Below are 25,246 nucleotides of genomic sequence, written 5' to 3'. Positions count from 1 at the left end.
AACGGTTAATGACCGTCATTACCGATGACAGATATAACAATTACTCCGATCAGGCAGCATGTCAATCCAAAGATCTTGGCCAATTTTTTCTAAGCTCGATAGAACTCGAATTCGTTCATTCAAGTTATATCAAACGATTCGAGTCAAACAATTTTAAATAATCTTGTTTTATTCGGAATACTCGTTCCCCGTTAATCACAATAATTATGAATTGTTTTAATTACTAATAAATACCTTGACGGGTTAACTCACCAAGTTATTTTCCCTCCACACAGCTTAAATTGACTTTTTATGCAGATAACGTGTTAATTCTAATTTATTTACTACACTTTATCCAATATATATTACATAATATAATTTATTGTCCACGAAATAAAGCATTAAGTATAATAAACAATACATCTTAATATTTCAAAACTTGTTAATCATTCAACTCAGACTAGGTCTCAAAATTTATACTCAATTTTAGTACAAACCGAACCCCCGCTCATCTTGAAGAACATGCATACTTAACACTAGAGTACATTTTTATTTCCAAAATTTGAAAAGAACCAACATTCAGATGTTGGCAGTTTGAACACAAGTTATAATTGCGATAAATATTTGTCTAAATCAGTAACGGGTGTGGCAATCTATTTGTATATAAGGTATCATTATACTTTCTTTTGTACGTCGAATGAAACAAAACATCAATGTATCAATGCAGAATTATTGAAGTCGAATTGACTTGCTACTGAGTACATTTAAAAAAGATATTTTTACTGCCAGACCCACTTCAATTCTTCAAGATTCAAATTAATCATGTTATCAGATCTTGCAAAACTTGGATCCATCCTTCTGACGTATACTTTTCTGTTCCCAAGCTCTTGGAGTCGTCTGTAGTTATCAGCTAATGTTTCATCGCCACTCGAAAGCATCCTGAACTGATTCATCTGAAAATTGAATGATAACACATATTACAGATATAAGTCACAAGAAAGTACATATTATGATAATTACAGAATTGTAAAAAATTGAAATCGCACTTGTCTGAAAGATATTTGAACAGGGTTGGGAAAAACAATCCATGTTACCGCCTCGTAGCATGGGGGAGTAGTTAACGAACCCCTGTAAGTATAAAATATGTCGGTGTTTTCTGGCATGAGGGAAGCCAGAGTAATTGATACATCCATTTTTACTGTAGAATTGAACCAATGGACTGCTGGAAATGTGTTTAGTATTGGAGAAAGCTTATTATTGTCTTCTTCTTGTAACTGAAAAAAAAAACAGAAATATGTATAATTCTCGCTTAAGTGCATAGATACACATTGTGACACAAAATATTTTGCATACAGTTCAATGCCGTATGTGAAGTACCATGTTCAAAAATTTTACATTTCCTTAAGTGTATTATTGGTATAAGCATGGATACGTTTAATCCGAAACATTAAAATACTTTGAAATGCCGATGTTAGTAATGAAATACATTCTGAAGCTCTTTTCCGACTAGAGGGCAATTAAAATCAACAGCGGATGAAAAAGTTACTTCCAAACTTTTATACTAGTAATTAGTATACTGTAAATGAATTAAAAAATACAGATATATTGTCATAATTTCCTGATTACATACATGTGTCAATTTATTGATCGATACGACTCCATCCGGGACTTTTGGCAAGGAAAAAAAAGCAAATTCTACACACGTGTTACAAAAACTTTGGTGTGTGCCAAAGGCGAGCGGAAATTTTAGCACTTGGTATACAATATACTATTGCTTACTTGGAAAAAGACCGCCAAAACAGTAAGACCATCTTCATGGGCATATGCTTCATCTACAGTGGGATATTTCATATTTCTATGAATAATGTGCATCTCCATTGGAAATCTGTAAGAACAGGAATGTAACTTCTAGTTTCTGTGAACCGTGAAAAAGATTTCTAGTACATCATCATTGTATTATACAATTTTAGTCAATGGTTGGAAGTGAAACTTTTGATCTTTCTGTAATTTTGCCTCTTATATTTTCCAGCCATAATGAACACCTCAAAGATTTTCAGATTTTATATAAAAATACTGCAGTCATTATTTAAAAGATACAAAATTACACGTGAAATGAAGCGGATTGTCTATAAAAGTATTTGTCAAGTGGTTATAAAATATTTATTCCGAAGCAATTGAAGAATTTAGAAAGATGAAACTTCCAACTATCGCATTGGCAGAAAAATCCTTGAGTAAAGTACCAGAGATCTGCTTTTTTGCAAGGTATATACGGGTGGTGTGAATAATAAGCTCTGTTACATTATTTTTTTAAATGGCTTAAAATATTTTCACCCTAATTCTGTGGAATAATTTGGCTTACGTGAGGTAGCATACCTAATTCCATTGAGTATGTGTTCGGATCCTCGATTATTCTTCATACCCCAGTGAAAATGAAGTCCTTCAAGTTCATAGTCCTGATCTTTATTAAGTAAACCGCCAAATACATACGGTAGACGTTTTTTTGAGAGACCCTTATGGATTAGCAATGCCACTGGAAGCATAAAGATTAAATGTCACTGATCATGAGAAAGCTACACTATAAGCTACACTTGCAACAAGTATATTGAGCTTAATTCTAGCAGTTTACCTGAATGTCCATTGTTAGTCAATTTTATCGGACCAGATAGCAGATCATGGTAACCGATTGTTTCTATAGCCGGCAATGGTAATACTTTGGAATTGGATGAGGATAAAGCTATAGGAGATTGCCACTTTCCTGCACAGTGCTTGTGATATTGCGCCCACGTATGCTGATCTAATTGAAATGATTATCATAGTATCAAAACCTGTTTCACAATTTCGGTAAAATTCATTTTTTCTCAATAATGCAAAATAATTATTCAGCATATAAGAATTATTATTATTGAGGTTTAGTCGAGTGATACTGTATTTGTATGTTCAACACTGTTATACTCACGCTGTTTGCTGTACCCGAAATCTCCATGCACTACCTGAACTAAGAAATTTCAATAATTACTATTACAAATTCAGTCCTCAGGGCTTTGACGAATAATTTTGAAAAAAAACTTACATATTGCAAGAAGCGCAGAAGCTCGATATAGCAGGTACATCGCGGCCTACTGTAGAAAAATTCTCTAACAAATCTGTTAAACCTAAATGAGTACAAACGTAGAAACTTTATTTGTACATGTTTTAGATATAAATGAAGGTTTTTCAGGCAGTAGCATATGATAGTATGTTTATATGCATTGCAATAACTACAAATGACACGGATAGCAAATTTTCTTTATAAATCGAATGTAATTCAAAATGAAATAGACTGAATACCAATTGTGCTTCAAAAATAATTTTTCCAAAGATATAATGAATGTGACGAAAGCTTCATTTGGCTCATGAAAAAATTGAGTACTCACACTATGAGGTGAGCATATAAATTGACGGAATTGTAAGAATCAAAATCAAGTAAATATGAAGTTCATTACTTGAATAATTGCTTTTTCTTTACTAAAATTATTTGTGAAATATTTTGAAAAATACTCAATTAAAGTTGAAGCGTATAATATTAAAAGTATAAATTATACTCTTTTCACACAATTCTGAGAAGGTGAATGCTATTTAATTATTGATAAATTCTACATGCGGTGGTGTATCATGTCAAGTAAAATAGGTGTTTAAAATAATAATTACTAATAAATAGAAAACAATATTGCGACTTATACTTTTGTTGTCAGTGTTAAGCAGTACTGAAATATTTACATAATGAATGGTACATCTTGCAATAATATGTAACGGAACCGACCTTATCCCCTCGAAGGTGTGAGACTGACTGTGATAGCATCGAATAATTGAAACCAAGCTAAATACATTCTGGCAACACTTAGTCATTACCATGCGTGTAAACCGATTGGTCAGTCTTCGTTCTCCCGATCTAATGCAGATACATACAAAACCGAGGTGCCAAAAATTTAAGTCAATGTTCCGCATGGGAGCACCAAATTGATGGCTGCAGGAAGTGATTTAATACCAAGATTTATGTCCTTCCGTATCTTCAATAGAATTTCAATACTCCAATTATATTTAAATACTTTGTCATAATGATGATGAACTAATTAGACACATGAATGGAATAAAATAAAAAAAGAAGAAACAAGTGGTTTGCATAATGATAAATCAGGTCTGCAAAATACATTTGTTACAAGCATTTTTTTTATGGAGTGAATCAAGGTCCATTAGTATTCAATTAAAAATATTCAAATATAGAAAAACAGAAGTTAAATCCTCAGTGGTTTTGAGTGCAGTTTTTTTCTGAAGCAAATCGTCACCAAATAATCCTAATTTGTGACATAACTGTTCAAATAAATTCCGCGCCGAAAATGTTTGCCTACTGAAGTTATCATAATATACACTCTATACATATATTTGCTGTTATAAACTGTACTATAATATACTATATAATATATCCACATCAATTTCATAATCCCATTTTCGAAAGTACAAACTTATTATTTCATAGTAGATTTACCTAGTATATAAAGTGGATGAAACAATGTTGGTACAATATGTTAATGATTAATTAAAAGTCACAATGTATAATAATATTTGTAACTGTGGTTAGAGTTCATAAAATACATGGAAATTTACTGCTTGCATTAGAATTATCATGATGTGCAATACGAATTAGAATTCAGAACACCTCCCGTTATGCAAGATAAGTATGCAATGTAATATGTATCAAGGTTCTACATCATCTGTTAAAACAAATGGTTCCTCTCTTTTAATTGACATAATGCAAGGTGTTACCGCATATAATCGACATGATCCATATATAATAGACACAAAAATAAATTTTAAGATATAATTATAAATATTAATGACGTAGTCTTTTTTTTTTAATTTTATTATCTCCTGCAGTTTATTGCATAATACAGATACGACGAGAATACAATCCAAATGATAAATCGTTTCAACATTTTTGTAATTTCCTGGAAGAAATGAAATTTTTTTATATTGCAAATTACTTGATAGAAGTGGAAACTTGTATTTGTCTGTAGATTGCAATACTTCCAGATTAGAATGCATAATATAATTTCCTGTAAAGATCTTGTAGTACATATAAGTATAAGCAAATTAAATCAAAATCTACTTCTTAAACTCAAGTCTTATATTTAATTAAACGAATAATAAGATGAACTACAATTTAAAGCAATGCAAGATTGATGATCAATTATCTGAACGCAAATAGCTAATTAAATAACATTTGTATGGTATGATCACAGATTGTTATACTCCAATAAAGAGCGACTTAAACATTTGAATGGCCCCGTGTGATTAGCATACGTAATCCAACTACAGGTATGTAGAATCTGAGATGAATAATAATGAACCTGTTGAAAATCTCCATACCGTTTCAATCGAGTATTTTCGTCCTGGGTTCTAACAGCTCTGACTATCATTTCTGAAAAATGAGATGCATTCGCATCTTAGAATACAATTTATGCAGTTTCTGCGAACTTAATCTTAATTGGATACGAATTATACAACGATATTTGCGAAATCGTACAAACTGTAATCATAGGTATGTATGGTATTTCATGCCTTGACTTGACCATTTTTTGTCCTCATCATTTTCAATTTTAAAAAACTTTGTCACATGATAGTAACGTCTATAAAACTCTCTCCTTTATTTTATTTTGTTTGTACGACGGTTTTTGAATTATCAATGTTGAAATATTTCTGTCGTTTACTTTCTTGAAAATCCTCGAAAAATTTGTGTAAATTTGGTTTCTAAGCTGAGTATTTGAAAGTAAAGTACACGACGAAACGATTTTTTATTAAACTTTTTGTAACACTTTTAAGACTTGTGATTCGTAAACGTCAGTATTAAATCAATTTTAAAATATTACCAAAAATTGCATCATATTCGAACCCATAAGATTCTTCAGAAATTAAAATTATAACGAAGTAGAAATTGGTTTGAAACAAAATATTCATAAATACGACAAAAAGTGAGTGAAGAACTAATTTCACTTCTCATACAATTTTGACATATTTGTAATAGCGCTGTAAATAATTGCGAGAAGTTTTTAGATATTTTAGAAATTTTTACGAAACGGATTCACAAATGATAAAAACTATAGATGATATTTCAGAGAATTTTTCAAGACTTTTGAAAAAGATGGAAAAACTTCGAAACATTCATAAACCGAAACCCGCAGTATGAAAAAATGACGAGTGACAAAATCGTGGATTGTAAACGCCATATCATTTGAAAATTTTTCGACAAAGTTAAAAATGGTGAGTTTAAAACCTGGTTGAATCGGCACGGAATGCCCCACAACACTGAACTTCTTGAAACGATTCAGTATCCCAACGCGAATTCTGATCGGTTGAATGTAATTTTAAAAAGATGTTATTTATAATTGGGAAGTTTCTCCTTGGTGAAAAATTGATACAGCATACTGTAGCATTGATATTATACTACTCTTAATTTGAATCTGTGAACGTTATAAGTTTAACTAACGTCAATTGAAAACGAGAGACTAATTTAATATGCGACTCCTATAACATTAGCTAGACTGTATCTGAACCATACAAAAGAAATATCTGCATATAGAATGGGCCCATCACTCTCTCAGGATGACGATGAGGGCACAGGCTGTGAATTAAGAATATTTCGACAGAGATTTCCGTCGCATTATTTGCCGATGATGCGCGCAAATCAAGGGTACGTAGAGGTAGGTACAAAAACTTTGAACGAATTCCAAACAAAAAAAAAAAAAAAAATCAAAAAATGGAACACTTTGCATATGCATACAAATCGATTCTGAGAATTTCATCAGTCTTTACACTGATAGAAATTTGCCAAGTTACTATAATTACTTGTAGAATATTTCCACAGACGGGTAAAAGACGACTTATAGAAAAAATGAATAATTTTTTTCAGGGAGGATTGCCCCACTTCCCCCGACATTTTCCGAGGCGAGATAACGCATACCAAATGACTTTACATCCTATTATTAGTATGCAAAATAGTGGATCACTATGTAAGCAGCGATATTATTGGATTGGAATATATTAGAATAGTCCAGTGGTACCTTGACCACTCGATGATCAGAACACAAAGTAGTACGTCATTCCCGCTATTACTACCCTCGGCATGAAACGGTAGGCGCCGTATAATGCGCAATAAATGACTGCATCTTGATAGATGCCTCGTTAAATGTCTCTACGTTCTTTATGTGTGCTTAAGGGTGCTGAATTTAAAACAGCTCGTTTTGAGCGAACAGCTTCACTAAATCAAAGACAAATTGGTCAACTATTTACTACACGTATATAAAAATAGTATTTATTCAACGTTATTATACAATTTGTTAGTTCCGTAAGCAGAGATATTAATCTCATAATATTATCGTACCACTCATCAACATATTACATTATTTCAGCACATTAGAATATCGTTAACTTATGAACGGTTGCATTTTCAGTTAAACAGAGGCATAATTTGTACAATACTGACGACACACAAGTACCATCTTACACGGTGTATACTGAAAACAGAAAAAAGAATCCCGGGTTTTTCTCGGATTTCTTAAATGGACATTTTATTCCTGGTACCTTGACATCGATTACTGGTATTACTGAACCTCTTACCCAGGGTCGATCATAATTCATTGATTGATTCAAATTGGAAGAGAGAAGTTCAATTTAGTCACAGATTATCCATTGCAGCTGTCTTCTATTAATGATCGACTAATAATTTAACAAAACATGGGCTACAAGAATATCATTTTGTTCTATTCGTTTAAATTTTTTTAATTTACAATAATAAATCAAAAAACCAAAGCAAACAGAGTTTCTGTGGGCGATGAATCTGATTTGATTTTTTCGAATTCGAAATTATTGAAAGTGAATTTTGCGTTAGTTAAATAAAATTTTGATGAGTACCCTGAGGTACCAGCAAATTTCCAGATTTTTTCCAGTTATTTCCGGAGTGTATATACCGTGTTATCTAGTATTTGTTTAAAATAGTGAATAAGTATGCATGTATTTAGTGTGTATATCAATTATTCTTAAATACGTATTTATCACAGCTCAGTAATGACCACATGCATACTTGTTGGGTGTTCATCAGGCTATATCTATATTTTGAGCGATATGTGTCACGATTATACATTAATATCAATTTTCGTTACATTTTAGAGAAAAAAAGTCATACAGCGAACCAAGACGTAAACGATTAATTTGAATAAAATAAGTGTTGACGAAAGTAGTGGTAATATATTCAATATAGTCCTAAAATTAAAATATAATACACAAGAACGAATTTACAAACTAACGTTGACTGGATTATAGTCATTTTACACAAATAAAAGTTATATGCATGTAATCTGCAGCCATGAATTCTCTACTACATCTTACAATTAACAATACAAATTGATCTAAGACAAAATAAAACAAGTCCAGTTATAACTTTTTGGCGATAACACACTAAAAATTCATAAGCAATATCGATTAGTGAAAAACTTCTCACATTTTACCGAGATATTACATTTGCTGCTATGAGTAAAAAATACGTCAATTAATAAATTATAATTCAGCAGTAAACAAAAAGTGCTTAAAATTTACATTATAGGAGAAAAAACACGAGTACTTTAGGCCATGTCATGAAACAGGTCCAAATTATTGAAACCCTTCCGCGTTTAATAATAAATGTAGCTATAACAGTGGGGTTGTTTAGTTTGTACAAATAAATAAAATAGTTTCATTTGCTATCTCATTTCCTACCTTTTTACGTTTTTGGAGTATTCAGTGGTGTTCTATGGGTTACCTGCAAGGGGACAGAAAAAAGATCCTCCCATGGTGGCTGGATTGAATTTATAACAGTTTCAACTGCGCCTGACGATACAAATTCAATGATCCACGTTTCTTCTGTACCAGCTACCTCATCCAAATAGCTCAGAGTCAATGAAGTGCCATTGTGTTCCTAGCAATTTGAAGTGTCAATCTCATGAATATGATGTATTACAAAGTAATGAAAAATAAAGTATTGCATGTGCTTGCCAATGAATGAAATTTTATTGATGTAAGTAATGTACTAACCACTTCAATGAGATTGCTCATTGCCTGTTCAGCTACAATTACAGGTTTTTCCGAACTTTGGGGTATCAGCCACTGCATATTGTCCTCCATTACCAACAATGTTGACATCGTCACTAGCAATCCGGCAACTTTAATTATTGTATTTTGATTTTCATATTTGATTGTACAGCGAGAAAATAAAGCAAGCAAGCGAAGTGCATCCCCATCCTGATGACTCTTGGAAAATTTGAGGAGATCGTTTAATCGAGAGGTGCAATGTTGCGGAACCGAGTATTTGACTTCACAGCTATCCGGCAATAACAAGTCTGTGAATCAAAGATATTTATCCAAGTCATTATTGACTAAGAGTTTTCTAATTCTATGCAGATGTTGGTTGGACTCATTTTAATCAAAAAATATTTTTAACACAAGTCATCACTATAAAATACCGATTGGCTTTGTGTTACTTAGCATTTAAAGAGTTCAACAAGGGGCTTAGTACCGGTGAGATATGACAGGAAGTTTGACGTCCTTTGAAAATCTTGAAGAATACACACTAGAGTTGTATTCGATGATGCCTCTTCAAGTGTACCAGGTTGATAAAAATCAACTAGAATTCCCTGTTTAAAAGGTAATGGAGCAAATGTCCGAAGTCTATCCATTGTCCAGCTACATTCTTTTTGTAGCCATTTCTGAGGATCTTCTCTGTTGGTGATGAAAAATAACACATTTAGATTTACACCCACTAAATAGAATAGAACGAAATGGATTTAGAGTTGATTATTGTTTACACCTTCATGTTTCGTCTTTTTAGTTTCGAACAAAATGGTTTTTCTATCCGTCAAATTTGCCATGAGATACAAAGCTAAGGTTAAACTTACCCTTCGGGTCCAATAATCTTCAAGAGGTAAACCTTAGAAGTAGATAAAATAAGACATCCTGGAATCGTTCTAGACATATCTTTTGTCAATATGTCTGCCTGTAGATGTAAGCGGAGGAAATTAAAGAAAATCATCCGAAAATTCAATGGCTTTACAAATTTATGAACGAACTTCATTACTCACTTTAAGAAGAAGAACGAGGTCTTCTTGTGGATGTTCGAAAACATGCAAAATAATGTGGAGCTTTACTCTATGATCAATGCTGCTATAATTTGTATACGAGTACTGGATACTACTGCCAACAAATGCTGGATCTGTCTCAGATATGGGTGATGATAGTTTACTTGGTCCAATTTTCATACTGGATAACAGTCCTGGATTCAAAATAATACTCATGATCATATTTACCAAGTTTAACAGTTTTTATTGAACCGTTTTTGCATTTTTCACGTAGTTTCATTATTTATCTATCACACTACCATGTTAACTGGTTTTATTGAACACTTTGGGGTACACTACTTTGCACATACTCTTAGTAATTAGTATTCTAGTTCATTTACCCCCGAGAATAGAACTCAGATTGGTAACAGGTTGAGGAGTTGCGTCTTTTTGGTCAACCGTCGTATCTGTTCCATTTCCACTCAATGCGTTTGTAATCAACTTAGTGTTAGACTCTGCAGGCTTTAGACGTTTATTCTCATACGTAGTGCACACGCTATCGGTTAAGGAACCTGTTAGGAAGCATGAGGACATCACAGGGTAGATTATCAATTAATCGATCAAAATGCAATACTCCAATTTATCAATTTGTTCATTCAACGATATTCGACTAGTACTGACCAGAAGAACTGCTTTCGGTCAAACCTGCAGGTAAAATATTCACGTCTGGTATTGTTAACAAAGAAGGAACTACTGCAATTCGTCTCTCTTCTGATGACCTTTTTCTAATCGGCGTTGAGCTGGATCTAGGGGAAATTTGAAATATCAAGTTCATATTTGTGTATTCAAGTTTTAAAGGTGCCAGATGAAATAAGACTACTTTAATGCTATAACTAATAAAAGCTGTATCGGACGTTTGATTTACAATGTGGGATAGCACAAGATGTAAGTCGAAAAATTATTGAAAATAATTTATTGTGACTATAAATCTTTGTACTAACTCCTCGATACTCACATTGAATTTTCGTCCAATACTTCAATACTACTTTGACTTGGATTGCTCAAGATCTCAATATCACTTTCATATTTTTTTGTCACTGTTCCAACTGACGGGGTTGATTCTCTTGAGTCATCTAGACTAGTTGCTGAGCCTGTGTTTAGAAAAATAAGCTGCTTATATTTCCTATTGTGAAATAATTATCGACATTCACACATTGACAGTAAATGTAACACAATTTTTTATATCCGTCACAAAATATCAATTATTCTATGTAATTTTTATAAATACATCAGGTCTGCTCTTATGTCTTACAGTAATCAAATATTATACGAAAACAATTCTGTTTATAGCTAGGATAGAATAGTATTGCATAATATATGTAACCAAATGTCAAGAATTATCGAATTACTAATAAAAATCAAAACTTTCATCAAAGAATAGTGAACCTTGAAGTTTGACTTCAAGATCAACTTTCAAAAGCAGATTAGATCATCCTGACCAAACCTGGCAACTTTTGTGTGAAACATTTTGCGTGATATGCGGATTCTCAAAATTATGCACGATGTTGTTACCAAGCATAATGTTGACCTTTATTTGACCCATAGAGGTCACGTTGACCCTAGACCTTAACACATATTTGGACGTAAAATTTCACACTCTTGAGAATTCTGGCACCAAAAATAAGGGTTCACATTTGAAAAAAGAAAGTTCATCTCAAAATTACGTTGAAGATGAGGTGGAAGGTCAAATCAAAGGTCACGACTGAATCTGTTGTTAAAAATTACGTAATATTTAATCTCGGTAATTTTTGTTTTAACCGAATCCTGAGAGATTTTTAGGAGTTTCCATACTTTTTCCTCACCCTGTATAAAAGTTTATCTGTCATATAAAAATTTTTATAAGGCTAATTACTTGAAAAACTGATTAATATGTCATTCTATACAGTAGGCATCATTTGAGCGCTGCTGTGAATTCAGCTGTAAAATCCACAATGTATTCCACAAGCTTGGAAATTATAGCACAGAATAGGGTAAACACACAGCAAAGGAAATTTCTGTTTGAACAGAATTGATTAAATAGAGCATTTTGTTAACATTTTAGGAGTCCATACTTTGAACCAATGTTAACAGTACCCAAGAAAAAGTGGTCAACTGCTGAAATTATGTTGCATTTAGGCCGAATAATTTTCTGACATGAATTGATGTGAACAGTGTTTGACAAACTAATGGTTATGTAATATTGCATAAAAATAACCCTGAGAATTAAAATTAGCGAAACTAAATTGTGATTGTGGTATATTTGAATATCTAAATTGCAAGTATCAGGTTACCATATTAATTAATCAAATTATATTCAAAGCATGTAAGGCAGAGTTGATATTCTAAAAATTAATTCTCTGTTTAATATGTATATACAAATGCCCTGAACCTTTTGGATCATTTTCGACTTCATAGATAAAAGATATTATAAAGATTGTAGAAATAGCAACAGGTTTTATAAAAGTATGCATTCCATAGATACTACATAGTTCCAATGCAAATGCGTATCTTTTGCAGATGTCAGAAGTAAGTTAACTACAATCCAAGCAAAGAAGGAAAGAAAATGTGTGAAAAAATCCGAGAAACCAAGGAAAGTATAATACATGAGGTAGGATTGATTTGGATGACGAAGGTCTACTCGTACAAATGCATAACATTATGAAAAATGGCAAAAGTGACTTTCATTAAAATTTCCCAAGCAACGACACTATAGAAACTGGTGAAATATCTAGCTTTCACATTTATGATCCTAGTAATTCCAGGTAAGCAGCTACCCTAGTCTTCTTGGTAGTAAATATCAAATGAAAAACAAAGAAACAATTGTCCCTTGCCTCCTAATGTGGATTTGGAAAAAATGTGTCATATTATCGTATTATCTGTTCAAAGCATATATCAAATGTGTGGATACATCAAAATTGATAAGAGGATCGAAATAGAATAGGTGTAGTTTATATGCATTTATTCCATTCATTTAAGGATAATTCAATTTTGAGTTGAAATAAATATAACTTAAATCAATAAGATCGGGTTGTAGGAATTTTTGTAGTTTGAATGTATCATGGCTATAGGCTCACTGTAATTTTTTCGTTTTTCGTTCTATTTCTCAGGGCTGCAGAGCTAACTATATATCATCAGTTCAGATATTTATACTATGATGAAGTTTCATAATAATATCTATATCTTAAAATCCCGCAATCATTTAATTCGTGATGTTATTCAAAAAGATGTTTGGAGGCACAAAACATTGACAGATGAACAACTTCAAAGTGGCAAAGTCCAGAAGCGAAGGGCAGGAGGGTGAAATTTAATATGCATTATCATGATTAGGTAGAGCTTACACTGCACTTGGACTTTGGCTTGGGCTTGGGTGTGGAAGTCAGGGTACACCATAGAACTGGGAACAATTTGCATGTCACTTTCCATGGCACCTGCACCAGGGATTAGTAAGTTACATTATGTACTACAAATTAAAAGCACTACATAACAACAGTTTAGGAAAAGTTTATTCTGAAACAACTTCGTAAGTTCAAAAGATTGTCAACTGTGGATCCTTTTTGTATGGTATTGCTATGAGAATAAAAAAAATCCAAAGAGAACGTTACAGAAAATTCAGCTAATTCCTACGTAAATCTAACAACACAATATTTAAAAATTATAAACCAATACTGATTGTGAGAAAAAAAATGATAAGCAAGACACTTCAATTCTCAATTTTTGCAATTCTGCTAGTGAAAAAGTTAATTGGTTATAAAAGTTTTGTGCACAAAATACTGGCTATCTTAAATCAAAGCTTATCAATTCGTGTATGAAAGACTCACCAATACTCGAATGAGATTCTGAATGTTGCAGTCCTACATCACTTCGCGGTTCTAGTAAGTGTTCCGGCAATAATTCGTTGAAATCTTTTCCTCTAACAGCAGCACGCTTATCTACTTCTGGAGTCAGAAGTTCATCTTCTTCAATGACAAAACTGCTTCCACATGTAGGGCATTTGGGTCCTTTCAAATCTGAGCCAAGTCATGGATTAGCAGAGTTGTTTAAGCACATTTTAATATTTTGAGACAACAAGTTAATCCATTTGTTACATTAGCAGTTCCAGCTTGGAAAAGTAAATCCAAAGATAGTCAATTGCACATGAGCTCACCTGATATAAAAACTGAAGCCAATGCTGTACGATCTACGTCTTGCGAGAAATGAGTTGAGCACTTTATGCATTTGTAAACTTTCAATGCTATTTGTTGTCCGTTTATTATTTCACTAACAGTAGCTACCAATTGCTACAAGTACAATTCAAAATAGATATTATTATGTATATCAACACAAAAAATTGCTTTATGTTTAACGTTATTAGTACGTGTCTAAGTTATACCTTAGCGTCATTAGGTTCCATGAAATAAGTCCTATATTGTCGATCTCTTTTAGTTGTGTCAAAAATAATATCGACAGTTGTTACATCCCCTCTACCCATTACACAAGAGAGAACCATGTTGGTTGCCCAGCGACATTTTACCCTACCCGTCATTTCATCTTTTTCCTTTATATCACTGTAATATCGAAAATGGTTGAGATTAACAAAGTTAAATAAACAGTTGATTGAAGATAATTCCACCAATTTGTAGGCTGATTAACATACTCAGGTGTGACTACCAAAAATAAACGTTCGGTTTCATCTGTGGTCTTCTTTTTCTGCACTACATATAAATCGCCTTTCTCTAAACACAGAAAAATACAGATAGTTGATCAATACTCATTCTGTATTAAAATCAAGTATAAGTAATTTTATTATCTTAATACCACACTGCTTGTATTACAATCGCATTTTGTGTTTAATCATGCACATATAAATTGTGAAATAGACGCACCTTCGTCACCGTCATATGCAGGCTCCGGTTGAGAATGCGTAACTGTGGATACAGAGACAATTTCATTTACAAGTAAATTATTACTGTCCAAAGTTTCTTCGTCTTTCTCATTTTCTACACCAATGGATTCATTGTCATCTTCATCTATTTGCTTAAATTTTGCTTCTATCAAGGGCTCGGCAGTAAGTTCTGTAGCTGCGCTCGAATTATCCAACTTTTTAGAAGGTGAGTCGTTGATTGGTACATCGACTGGTGTATTTGCAGAGGTTTGAGCTGGTTTGTAAGACAGCAGGGGACCAGAGGAGCGTTCCAATCCCATAATATCTTGAACGAATGTTCCAGCCTGCTCATGCAGCCAATCATTTTCACCATATTTTTCACGCAAAGCCTCCACTTGTTTTTTGACATCCAAGTGCTCTGTCGATGCTTCTGTTTCGCAAAGTGTGACTTATTTTTACATCATTAAGTGTGAATTATTATTACATCATATGGAAAAAGATGAATAAATAATGATTTACACGTTTATATGATTTGCAAATGCGTTTACCTATGTTGGAAATTAAACTGGAATCCAACTTGCCATCTTGTTTACTGTGATCAATATCTGTAATGACAGCGTCTGTTATGTTTCTCTTTTTTCGAGATTTTGGACGCTCGTGTTTCGTTACATCTGAACATTGGCTCTGAGTCAGAGATTCATTGAATATCATTGTCTCGAAAGAAGTTGATGTAACATCAGATCTTATAGAATTCGATAATGATGCTAAATCATCACCAGATACAGAGCGTGTAGATCTGATTGAGAACAATCGATTTTCACTGACAATTTGCTTTTCAGCTTTAGAGAGTGGTACTTGATCCAGTATAAACTAGAACAAAAAGACAACACAAAATCACCATCATATTTTTATAGTATAGATTTTAAATTCATATTCAGAATTGACATGATGAAAATGATGTGAATTTCTTACAAATTAAGTACGCATACTATTTTTTACGTTGGAGAAAATTAAATTTTCAGAGACGTGTTTTCCAATAATTTTTTGCAATTAGTTAATATTTTGCATTCCAAGAACATTAATGTTGGTACCTTTATTCTACCAATTAGCATTTAATATAATTTGGTGCATCCAAATATTGGGGATGTTAACACATGTGAAGACAAAGCATATTTAAAGTAGAAGTAGTTGGAAAAACGATTGATCGGACAGGCGTTACGAAGTACATATTGAACTGTGTTCCAGATCGAAGACTCCAAACGTAACAAATAATGAAGACAATTTTTTCTTGACGTTGGTGACTTGTTGACTAATGTTATTCTTGGATATGAAGTTCAGAACTCAAAACACTTTTTTATAGCGTTAGCGTTTCAGCCCTGATGGGGGCCCTCCTCAGAACCAATTTATTTAAACCATCTGTCACGAACAAAAAAAAAGGAGTTGTTAAAAAAAGGAGTTGTACATTATTTTATTATTTTTGTTCGTGACAGATGGTTTAAATAAATTGGTTCTGAGGAGGGCCCCCATCAGGGCTGAAACGCTAACACTATAAAAAAGTGTTTTGAGTTCTGACCTTCATATCCAAGAATAACATTAGTCAACGTAACAAATAATAATGAAAAATCTTTTATCGTACCTTACTATATGCTAGGCTTGGATGCAAATGTTTGATAGAAAATATTCTGTGTCTTTCATGAAAAGCTAGAGGATTTCCTTCCAAGGAAACCCACAAAAGTGCAGACATATTCTCTAAGGGCCACAATACCGAGTGATCTGTCAAGCAGTTATACGACAAATCAAGCTCGGAAAGAGATTCCAATCCCTTGAGTCCTAAAGAAATGTGATTAATATTATACTCATATGAATATCAGCAGAGTAAATATTTCTTCATAAAATCTAAGGTTTTTCCAAATTGTTTATTTACCACTAATGTTCTCTATGTAGTTATTCTTCAATACAAGAACTTGCAAGCTGTGGAACACAGGCTTACTAAATTCTGGTACTGATTCTAATTTGTTATATCCCAAGTTGATTTTTCTCAAATTTGGCAAACAGTCTATTTCCTTTGCCGATGATATTAAATTATGGCTCAGGTCCAACGTTTGCAACCATGGCGCTAGTTCCAAAGACTTATCTATTCTGGCCAATGCATTGTAAGGTAATATCAGAGATTTTAAGGATCCCCATACAAAATCTGCACTCGCATCCCCGCCACAAGCAGCTATATTGGGAGATACAATAAATGCATAAGTATTATTCAATTTATTCTGGTTTCATAGTTACGATTACTAATGAGAGGTGTAGAAAAAATTATGTTTTCCGAACATACCCAGCAGTCTTCCGACCGAACCAACACCTCTGCCACCGGCACATACAACATTTTCTAACTGTCCTCTGACCCCTTGCAATCCTCGGACAGATTCAATGCAAACTTTTTGTAGTTCAAGGTATTTTAAGTGTCTAAATTTTGTTATATCGACATTGGTTTTACAATCACTGGGTCTGTGGGTAATTTTCAAGCTGATCGTTTTCTGAACGATGTCATGGAGAAACTTGAGGTCTCTGAATATGTCAATCTTTGAACTATTGCATACTCGAAACGAGGATTCCAAGTCTTCATTTTCGTCAACAATTAAAGTAAACGCTTCGTTCAAATTGTTCAAAAGCGATGTTGACAAGGATAATTTGCTTGTTGCGCTTAGGATTTTATCACCATTCTGTCGCAAGAGTCTCGCAAGCTCTATTATTTCTTGCCTACCAGGCATATCCCGAGGATTGTATGAAACTGCAGACATCTTTTTACCTACGTTACTCGAGTTGTTCAATTGTGCTTTCGTAACCTCGATGAACAGGTTATGTTTTTAAAAATATCATTATCTTCACAAGTGGAAAGGAACTTCTGCTACGGAGATAACATCCGTCAATCATTACGGGCTAATACCGATGACAAATTATTAAAAATGCTAGCATACTTGGAAATGATAAAAATTACTATCACCAAATGTCACAACAATAACAATGTAGTCTTTTTAAGTTTTGTTATATAATTCCATAACCTCAAACAACTAATCGTTGCAAAAGGCGGACGTGTCAAATAATTCTATCGTCGTTTGTACGTCATTCGTGTCTCCTTTCTTCCCATTCCTAACGAAGTATTATCGCTATTCTACAAAACCACTGTACAGTACTCGTACACCTCTCGGACCTCTCGACTTATTACGGATGGTAGATGGAATGAGGACAATGTCACCTGGGTTTTCAACTGTAAGTGTCCGCCACAAGGCATCACACAGTAATTCAATAAGTCACCAGAATGGCGCTGATTAGCAGTAAGGGTTCAACCAGAGGATTCTTTGCTGTTAACGTAGTAAAATGAAAATATCTTGAATTGCAAATTTTTTAACGATAGATTTAATAAATGGAACACACAACTTTATTTAATTGAGATTTGAAAATGTCATTGAATAAGTGTTTTGAAAACAGCGCCTCACGTCAACTCGCGGAACTTTTCCATTGGTTCATCCGAAAAGCTGCGCTGCAGCGGCTGTAGCCAGGCACATCTGACTCCTTCCTTACCACTCTTTACGTCCTTTACACTTGCACACTGATATACCTATATATATACACTTGCAGCCAGATCTTTCTACATTAGAGGCGCTGGCGTTGCTAGTGTCAGGTGTAGAAGCGGAATGCCGCGATCTGTGGCGATCACGTGATACAAACAATAACAAACGGACGCCATGAACCTGACATAATGTCACCAACGAGCGCTATCCTTACTAGAATATTGTGAGAAAATGATCGGGCTCCTTTTTTCTGATCGCAAATAAAGCCAAGAAGCCTATGTCAATAATTCTCCTCATATATAAGCTCCGTGGTCGATCGGTTGATTTTTCATATGTTGAAAAATGAGTGTACTAAAAATTCAAGAGAGAGCAGCAGTGTATGTTTTGACAGCTGGCTTGATTGGCACCACCTGTCTCTCTGGGCGACTGGTGACAACCTGACTGACGTGCGTGTCACGAATTTCCCGGCGGGAACTGCGACCAATGACTAGCAGGCTATGTTTATACTTACATATTTGATGATATTTGTGATCTTATTTTACGTTAAAACCATCGGATTGAATGACATTGACAAAAGTGATGACAACGATCCTGGATGGGGTTTATTTCTCTCAGTTTCACAAGGAAATGACGAGTATCCAAGCTACAACATTGGGCATTGGACCCAGCAGCTGCATCTCCAACAGTGTGTGTTCGTTGAAATTGGTGAAGAATTTTGTGCCGTATGTATTAATTCTCACATACTTTGTCCTTAATCCAATCTTCTATCATCTAGTAGAACCATTTTCAAATATTTCTTTACCTTAATCCCACCAACATTTCCCTTGCAGTTATTCATCGAACTTCGGAATATTCCAAGGAAGTCAAAATTTGCTGACAGTTCTGAAGTCGGCGAGTTTTTTCTCGGTCTATGTAAATGTGCCACTGTTCCTTCTTGGATTTTGTGTTCTGATGAGCTGATGCGACGGAAAAAGTCTGACTGTATCTTCACGGAAGCTATACCATCGGCTAATACCAGCGCACGTGTTCACAAAAGATTATGTGACGTAACACTGCTTACTGAATATGCCAAACCCTGCAATTGCTCCATACCAGTGGCCAATCAACAACTTTATCCGACTGAAGGTTCTTGCTGTTAATTCATTACGATTTAATCAAGTGTTCATACATTCCATGAAATGTAATAATGATCAGATTTTTTAAACAGGAAATTGAGCTTGTGTTTATCAAAATTCAATTCTGCTATATTCATAAATGGAAACATTTCACAGACCTTAATGATACGATTACGCTATTTTACAAGCCTGAAGAAACTAATGCAACATAATAGTATTATTAGTGATTTTTATTGGGGAGGATCGGTATATCAAAAACTTTCTTCCAAAAAGTCGTATAGGTAACTACAGTAGATACCAGTTTCGGAATAGGTGTATCTTAGTTTTCAGAATTCATAATTTTACAGCAAAACGTAAAGAAACTTTTTAAATTTTTTCTGGCAAAAGTATAAAAAATTCAATTTGAAAAATGCATACATTTTTATACTGGTTCTGAAATTCTGATTAGTGTTAATTTATAAAAATATTTTCGAAAGTGGGTCGACGTAAAGTACCGCAGAAATCGAAAATATGTAAGAGCAGTTTCACAAATGACTTCACGTAAAGTACTGCAAGAATCAACACAATTTTCTCCGATTTGAATCTGGTCTAGGTGGTCTTGGTGATCAATACCATCACGCATATTTAAATATGTTTAATTTTACTAAAAAATTATCGTTTTTACGAGTCACAAAAATTTGCAATTTCAAAAATATTTAAATTTATCCATAGTTGCTTTTAGCCGATCTATGAATATTGCCATTGCATTTTTCATGACAACAAAACTGAATTTAGTTCAATGACTTGTGGTTTGGTACACAACATCTGATTATTTTACATCGTTTTAACATAGGCTTTCCAACTTGTTTCCGTACACCCCTACCAGAATCTCTTTGTTCACCACGAGGAGTATGCGGAGTGGCTGAATGTAGTGCTACGACAATTAAAGGAATTCATTCTCCGCAATGCGATCCGGAATGTCATGAAAAACAGCCGGTACTGTTTTTCACTTCATTTTCAAAAAAATTGTTGATTCTAAGCAAATCGTGTGCAGACGGTTTTTTTTTCTACTTAATGAGTACGTACATCCTCCTGGTGCAAGTTGTATTTACTTCTTACCATTGGAGTTTAAGTTGGGCAATAATTACTTATCAGTTTTGCGAAGAGTTTGGCCCATGGACCTCGATTCCCCCCGAAATAACGTCTCTTTGGTCCCACTGGTCTACTCCAATTTGTGAAAATAGTGATGGTAGAATTTTCGCAACAGCGACCGCGATATGCCGTAATCAGCTAACGTAATTACGAGATTGATACAAATTCTTTGTACAATTGATAAACATCTTTACCCATAAAATTTTTCTAATTTCCAATATTACAGGGGTAAATCAGCCATTGACTGTATTGGGCCGGGTTCATTTTGGTATGTTTGTTATATAGTATTTTTAAATAGTAAAATATTATTTTATTAAATTGTGTTTTCAATGATATCACATTTTATTCCTCTTAGCTGCCCGGCAGACACTAAGAGGTGTACTTGCATTGTTCGGAATGAAGATGGCATCTTGAAAGCTACTCGCGTAATTGAATCTGCACCTTGCCTAATTAATCTGAAGAAAGACAGTGCTAGGTCTTCTAGTAAAACTCGTTCACGACATCAAAAAAATCACCAATCAAAATATCGATCCGATCACTTGTATCAGGAAAATCTGGGGCGTAAGTAATTTTCACTACGGGTTGCGTTGAGCAAGGCGATCACTGTTTCTATTGGAATCCTAGATGAAGAACGAGTTTCTGATCCTTGACTAATCTTTGCCTCAGGACGTGTTAGATATCTGTCTGATATCGAATCTGAGAATCCCAGAAGCCCTTTGCGTAGGCGTTTGATGTTTTCAAGCTACGATTATTTGGAAGAACACAGTCCAACTCCAGACACAAATGCAGAGCTTGCATCTCCGGAAGCTCAAATTGTTGCTGAAAGTGATAACGATAATGCTGATAATGACGTCAATGATGATACTGCAGATAATTCCGAAAATGACGATAATTACGATACTGCCGACAATGACGATAATGATGATAGTGACAATAATGAGAATGATGATAATGATGATAATGATGATAATGATGATTATACTGATGATGCCGATAATTATGATACTGGCGATAACAATGAAGACGATGATCAAGAAGACGAGACTGACGACCCGAACGAGGATGATGATGGTGAATTGAACAGAGACGAGGATGATGATTCAGACGACACGGAGGCCCAGGAGTTTGGTGACTATGGTTAGTATGAGATTCGCAATAATTTTTAGATATTGTGTGAATTTGGTGTGGGATCAACTGTCGACTGCAGCACAGCGAATTCATAATCTACATATGAGGAAGACTCGCTTTGGAAGGAGCAATGTAAGGCCACCCAGGTTCGCCAGAAGTAACCCCCACAAAGTGTTGTGTACTTTCTAAAAGAGAATATAAACCACCTACAAGGATTCCTGCAGGAGAGTATGAAGAGGTGGAGGGCTCAACTGGTCTAACACCACAGTATTCTAATTATGGTGAGCAAACACAGTGATAATTTTTGCTGACTATACTCACTTCTCTAAACCAGAAAATTGAAGTATGTAGTTGATTATAAATTTCATGAAATTGAAGTGCTACGACATTAGTATTATGTTGTGAAGAAAAGTTAAACATTTTCTCATTGGTGTGTGAAGAAAAATCCTAAACTTGACTAGTATAATAGGTACAGTATTTTACAGATACAAATGAACAAGCCGTATGTGGGACAAGCGGATCAAGAAAAATGCGAGCCACGCAGAAAACTTGCGTTTCAGAAATTATTCGAACAAACCTTGGATAGTATTGCATATTTTACATAGATGAAGAGAATTCATGCCCTTCATACCGATATCTCTCTATATAACCATGTATACTTACGCCATGTGCATAATTTAATTGAAGCATGTCGTTCAATTTAGATAACATATCATTGATCTGTTCGTAATTTCGTTTAAACATTCGCATGATCCCAATATAACACAGTTTTGTACAACCAGTTGTAACCAAATGAACAAGTTGTGTTTATTGAATTCAATCTTTGCCCATTAATCTTAAATAAAATATGGGTTCAATCTTTGTACGATGATAATATTTATACTGGGACTCATCAGATGTTGAATGTAGCTCAGCAGTGTGGTACCCCAATGCGAGTAAATGACGCAAATATCAAAGCACAGTAAACTTCACGAGTGTTATTAGGCTCTTAATCTGTTACATTGAGTTTATATACAATAGTATACAATATAGTTACATTATACTGTAATAATTGGGTCAAAAAGTAACTTTTACAACCAAATTGATCTTCTTATAACCAAATCGACGGAAACGTGGCTATTTCCCATATATTGCATCCCAATAGATAATGATGTCAAAAGTCTGTGAAGACTAATCGAAGTGTTTAACTAATAATTGAAAGAAATTTTCTACCATTGAATTGCGGTTCTAAAAATACTAATGTAGCGTATTTTTTATTATTTTTCAGACGATGATTCACCCGACGATGGACAAGATCGAGGTCGCGGTGACGGTGATAACGATTTGGAGATTTCAAGCTTAGCGGTAACTGGACGAATTTTACCACACTGTCTGTATTATTTTCTGTTAACTTACATCTGTATTGCTCCAGTTTACTTAATCTGAGTTATGCAGCTTACTTTGTACATAATAAACGCATTAAGTGTGAGCCGACGGATTCTACGATCAATATCTTCTTTGTGTTGTTCGTAAAAGCTGCATAAACTTGAGTTTCATAACGTAGCGTCGGCCCTCGGGTGTTTCTTTTTCTCCACTAGCTATCTGTCGAAAATAGGTATGGAAAATTGAAGCGCATGCAGCTGCCGAACTCAGCTGTGTAAGCCTTAGTTTAGTATGGTCTATTAAGACTGGATCTAGACCCTAAGAAAAAAAACTCTACCGTCAACGCGCAACGGAATAATCGCAATCTTGCAGAATTTGAGGGCGCTGAAAAAACACGGTCTGGTCGGTATGCGGAACATACAGGATAGGCTGAATCGATACAGCCATTTTCGATGGTATTTCATTCCGCGATGCTGCCGTATCAGAACGTATATTGACCTCTTACAGGTAGCGTCGAGTCAATATACGTAATATTATCCAATTTTGAACCGAATTAAACGACATTTGAAAAAAGAAACCAGTCAAGTAGAAGTTTTACTTTTGCATCACATTAATAATAATCTGTGATTTAAAAAAATTGAAATTATCCTATTATTTCCAGCTTTCGTGCCGCTGCATATTTTACTATTTAGTCTATGGTCTGCCATAACTGAGCATTAGAGTGGCCCTTATTTTGGTTGTTGACGAATTTTTTCCGTCTACCTCCTAAGTCAACTTCAAATAATTCAAAAACAATTGCCGAATTTTTACAGAGTTTACCTAAACTCTAAGATAGTCCGCTTTGTGATCGAAGTTTTTTTTGGAAATAACATGGCAAAAACTTTTTTTCTCAGTATATATTTTAATGTAAAAGTAATAATGTTTCAAAAAATTTGTGACTGCGAGGTTTTAGTCAGCATTAGTATTACTATCTGAAAAAAATTCACATCGTCATACCAGCCAATCTAGACGAATTGAAATATTATAAGAAATATTACTCGGTTCTGGTTGGTTGTAGAGACATGACGTCATCAAGGTCAAACGCGTGTCCCAGCGAGAGTGAAACTAATGCCCAAACGATCAACCCTCACCAAACAAATCGAAGTAAAATAAAAAAAAAATGTAAAAGCGGGAAAAAAAACATTCACGGTAAAGATGCCGTTGCAAAACCGCATGCGAATCACGTGAATCTAGTAACGATGAAGATAAGTTATTGTTAGATCGAAAATGAATAAACTTATAAAACGTATTTTTTTCAACGTAGATTGAATCATGCATCTCGTTAATTATTACGGAATGCGTTACACCATGCCATTTCTTATCGTTGTTACAATATGATAATGATTTTTTGTTAAATATGGTAATCAGATAAAGAAGTCAGACGCTTTTATTTATAAATACAATAATATAGTCTAGAATATAGTGCCAACTAAAATTCATACTGTCTCGGCAATCTCGGGTATGTTTTGCATAGGTAATTATCAATCTGTACGACGTAAAATATACCGTCCTAACGTAAAATTTCGCAAATATTTATTGTGTATACGGTAGATAAACGTGAATTATACTGATTATGAAACTTTCATAAAAAGTGTATATGTATCAGTATTATTCTAAATTATACATTTTCGCGTATAATATAAAGATAAAAAGTTTCATCGTTTTCACACGTGGTCATCGTAATTTAATTATCATTTCAATTCGTGCGTACACGAACCTTCGCATTCGTATGTATTTTTTTTCTCCAAGCCTTATCGTTAGAGATTCGGTGCCTCGCATATTCCAATGTGAATTGTTCTGCTCCATTTGCTTGATGCTTAATCGGTAGGCTGGACGTAACCGGATCCTCTCTAAGAACGTATAGATAAATATACATATAGGTATATAACATACGTCTGCCAGTAGTTT

General features: G+C 34.0%; 3 protein-coding genes across 7 annotated transcripts; 1 reads left to right on the top strand and 2 right to left on the bottom strand.

Annotated features, from left to right (window-relative positions):
- Positions 1 to 748: 748 nt before the first annotated feature.
- LOC124179029 (putative carbonic anhydrase 3) lies at positions 749 to 3,816 on the bottom strand. 2 transcript variants are annotated; one of them, XM_046562990.1, is made up of 8 exons: positions 3,779 to 3,816; positions 3,050 to 3,131; positions 2,936 to 2,974; positions 2,606 to 2,773; positions 2,353 to 2,509; positions 1,759 to 1,864; positions 1,026 to 1,253; positions 749 to 932 (listed from the first exon to the last, which is right to left on the bottom strand). In XM_046562990.1, exons 2-8 carry the CDS (start codon positions 3,087 to 3,089, stop codon positions 759 to 761), a joined length of 912 nt encoding a protein of 303 aa, XP_046418946.1. In that variant the 5' UTR covers positions 3,090 to 3,131; positions 3,779 to 3,816; the 3' UTR covers positions 749 to 758. The 2 variants fall into 2 exon arrangements, with proteins under 2 accessions (XP_046418946.1, XP_046418945.1); XM_046562989.1 differs by having other exon boundaries at positions 3,699 to 3,811.
- A 3,492-nt stretch (positions 3,817 to 7,308) lies between these two features.
- Positions 7,309 to 18,266, bottom strand: LOC124177775 (serine/threonine-protein kinase 11-interacting protein). Of its 4 annotated transcripts, none has more exons than XM_046560565.1 (18): positions 17,327 to 18,265; positions 16,922 to 17,218; positions 16,634 to 16,827; positions 15,546 to 15,867; positions 14,999 to 15,427; positions 14,770 to 14,848; positions 14,506 to 14,680; positions 14,281 to 14,413; positions 13,955 to 14,143; positions 13,475 to 13,564; positions 11,113 to 11,248; positions 10,779 to 10,903; positions 10,499 to 10,669; positions 10,122 to 10,312; positions 9,939 to 10,036; positions 9,560 to 9,762; positions 9,079 to 9,383; positions 7,309 to 8,962 (listed from the first exon to the last, which is right to left on the bottom strand). In XM_046560565.1, exons 1-18 carry the CDS (start codon positions 17,790 to 17,792, stop codon positions 8,768 to 8,770), a joined length of 3,798 nt encoding a protein of 1,265 aa, XP_046416521.1. In that variant the 5' UTR covers positions 17,793 to 18,265; the 3' UTR covers positions 7,309 to 8,767. The 4 variants fall into 4 exon arrangements, with proteins under 4 accessions (XP_046416521.1, XP_046416524.1, XP_046416523.1 ...); XM_046560568.1 differs by having other exon boundaries at positions 9,079 to 9,191; XM_046560567.1 differs by lacking the exon at positions 10,499 to 10,669 and having other exon boundaries at positions 17,327 to 18,266.
- A 392-nt stretch (positions 18,267 to 18,658) lies between these two features.
- On the top strand, positions 18,659 to 23,497 carry LOC124178022. The gene is made up of 8 exons (XM_046561087.1): positions 18,659 to 19,285; positions 19,394 to 19,688; positions 20,511 to 20,653; positions 20,813 to 20,952; positions 21,036 to 21,077; positions 21,165 to 21,370; positions 21,476 to 21,946; positions 23,205 to 23,497. Exons 1-8 carry the CDS (start codon positions 19,061 to 19,063, stop codon positions 23,360 to 23,362), a joined length of 1,680 nt encoding a protein of 559 aa, XP_046417043.1. The 5' UTR covers positions 18,659 to 19,060; the 3' UTR covers positions 23,363 to 23,497.
- Positions 23,498 to 25,246: the final 1,749 nt, after the last annotated feature.

Source organism: Neodiprion fabricii, chromosome 3, assembly GCF_021155785.1.
Source record: "Neodiprion fabricii isolate iyNeoFabr1 chromosome 3, iyNeoFabr1.1, whole genome shotgun sequence".
Classification (NCBI taxonomy): Eukaryota; Metazoa; Arthropoda; class Insecta; order Hymenoptera; family Diprionidae; genus Neodiprion; species Neodiprion fabricii.
Note: the sequence above shows the minus strand (reverse complement) of the source record. Positions and strands in the feature narration are given on the sequence as shown.

Coding starts and splice junctions, on each gene's coding strand:
- LOC124178022 (XM_046561087.1), top strand. CDS start 19,061: ATGTTTATACTTACATATTTGATGATATTTGTGATCTTATTTTACGTT. Junction 19,286..19,393: donor TTGGTGAAGAATTTTGTGCC/GTATGTATTAAT, acceptor TTTCCCTTGCAG/TTATTCATCGAACTTCGGAA. Junction 20,654..20,812: donor AATGTCATGAAAAACAGCCG/GTACTGTTTTTC, acceptor ATTACTTATCAG/TTTTGCGAAGAGTTTGGCCC.
- LOC124179029 (XM_046562990.1), bottom strand. CDS start 3,089: ATGTACCTGCTATATCGAGCTTCTGCGCTTCTTGCAATAT. Junction 1,865..2,352: donor CACATACTCAATGGAATTAG/GTATGCTACCTC, acceptor CTGTTCTTACAG/ATTTCCAATGGAGATGCACA. Junction 1,254..1,758: donor TTTTGGCGGTCTTTTTCCAA/GTAAGCAATAGT, acceptor TTTTTTTTTCAG/TTACAAGAAGAAGACAATAA.
- LOC124177775 (XM_046560565.1), bottom strand. CDS start 17,792: ATGTCTGCAGTTTCATACAATCCTCGGGATATGCCTGGTAGGCAAGAA. Junction 10,670..10,778: donor GACCGAAAGCAGTTCTTCTG/GTCAGTACTAGT, acceptor GCTTCCTAACAG/GTTCCTTAACCGATAGCGTG. Junction 10,037..10,121: donor ACCTCGTTCTTCTTCTTAAA/GTGAGTAATGAA, acceptor TTACATCTACAG/GCAGACATATTGACAAAAGA.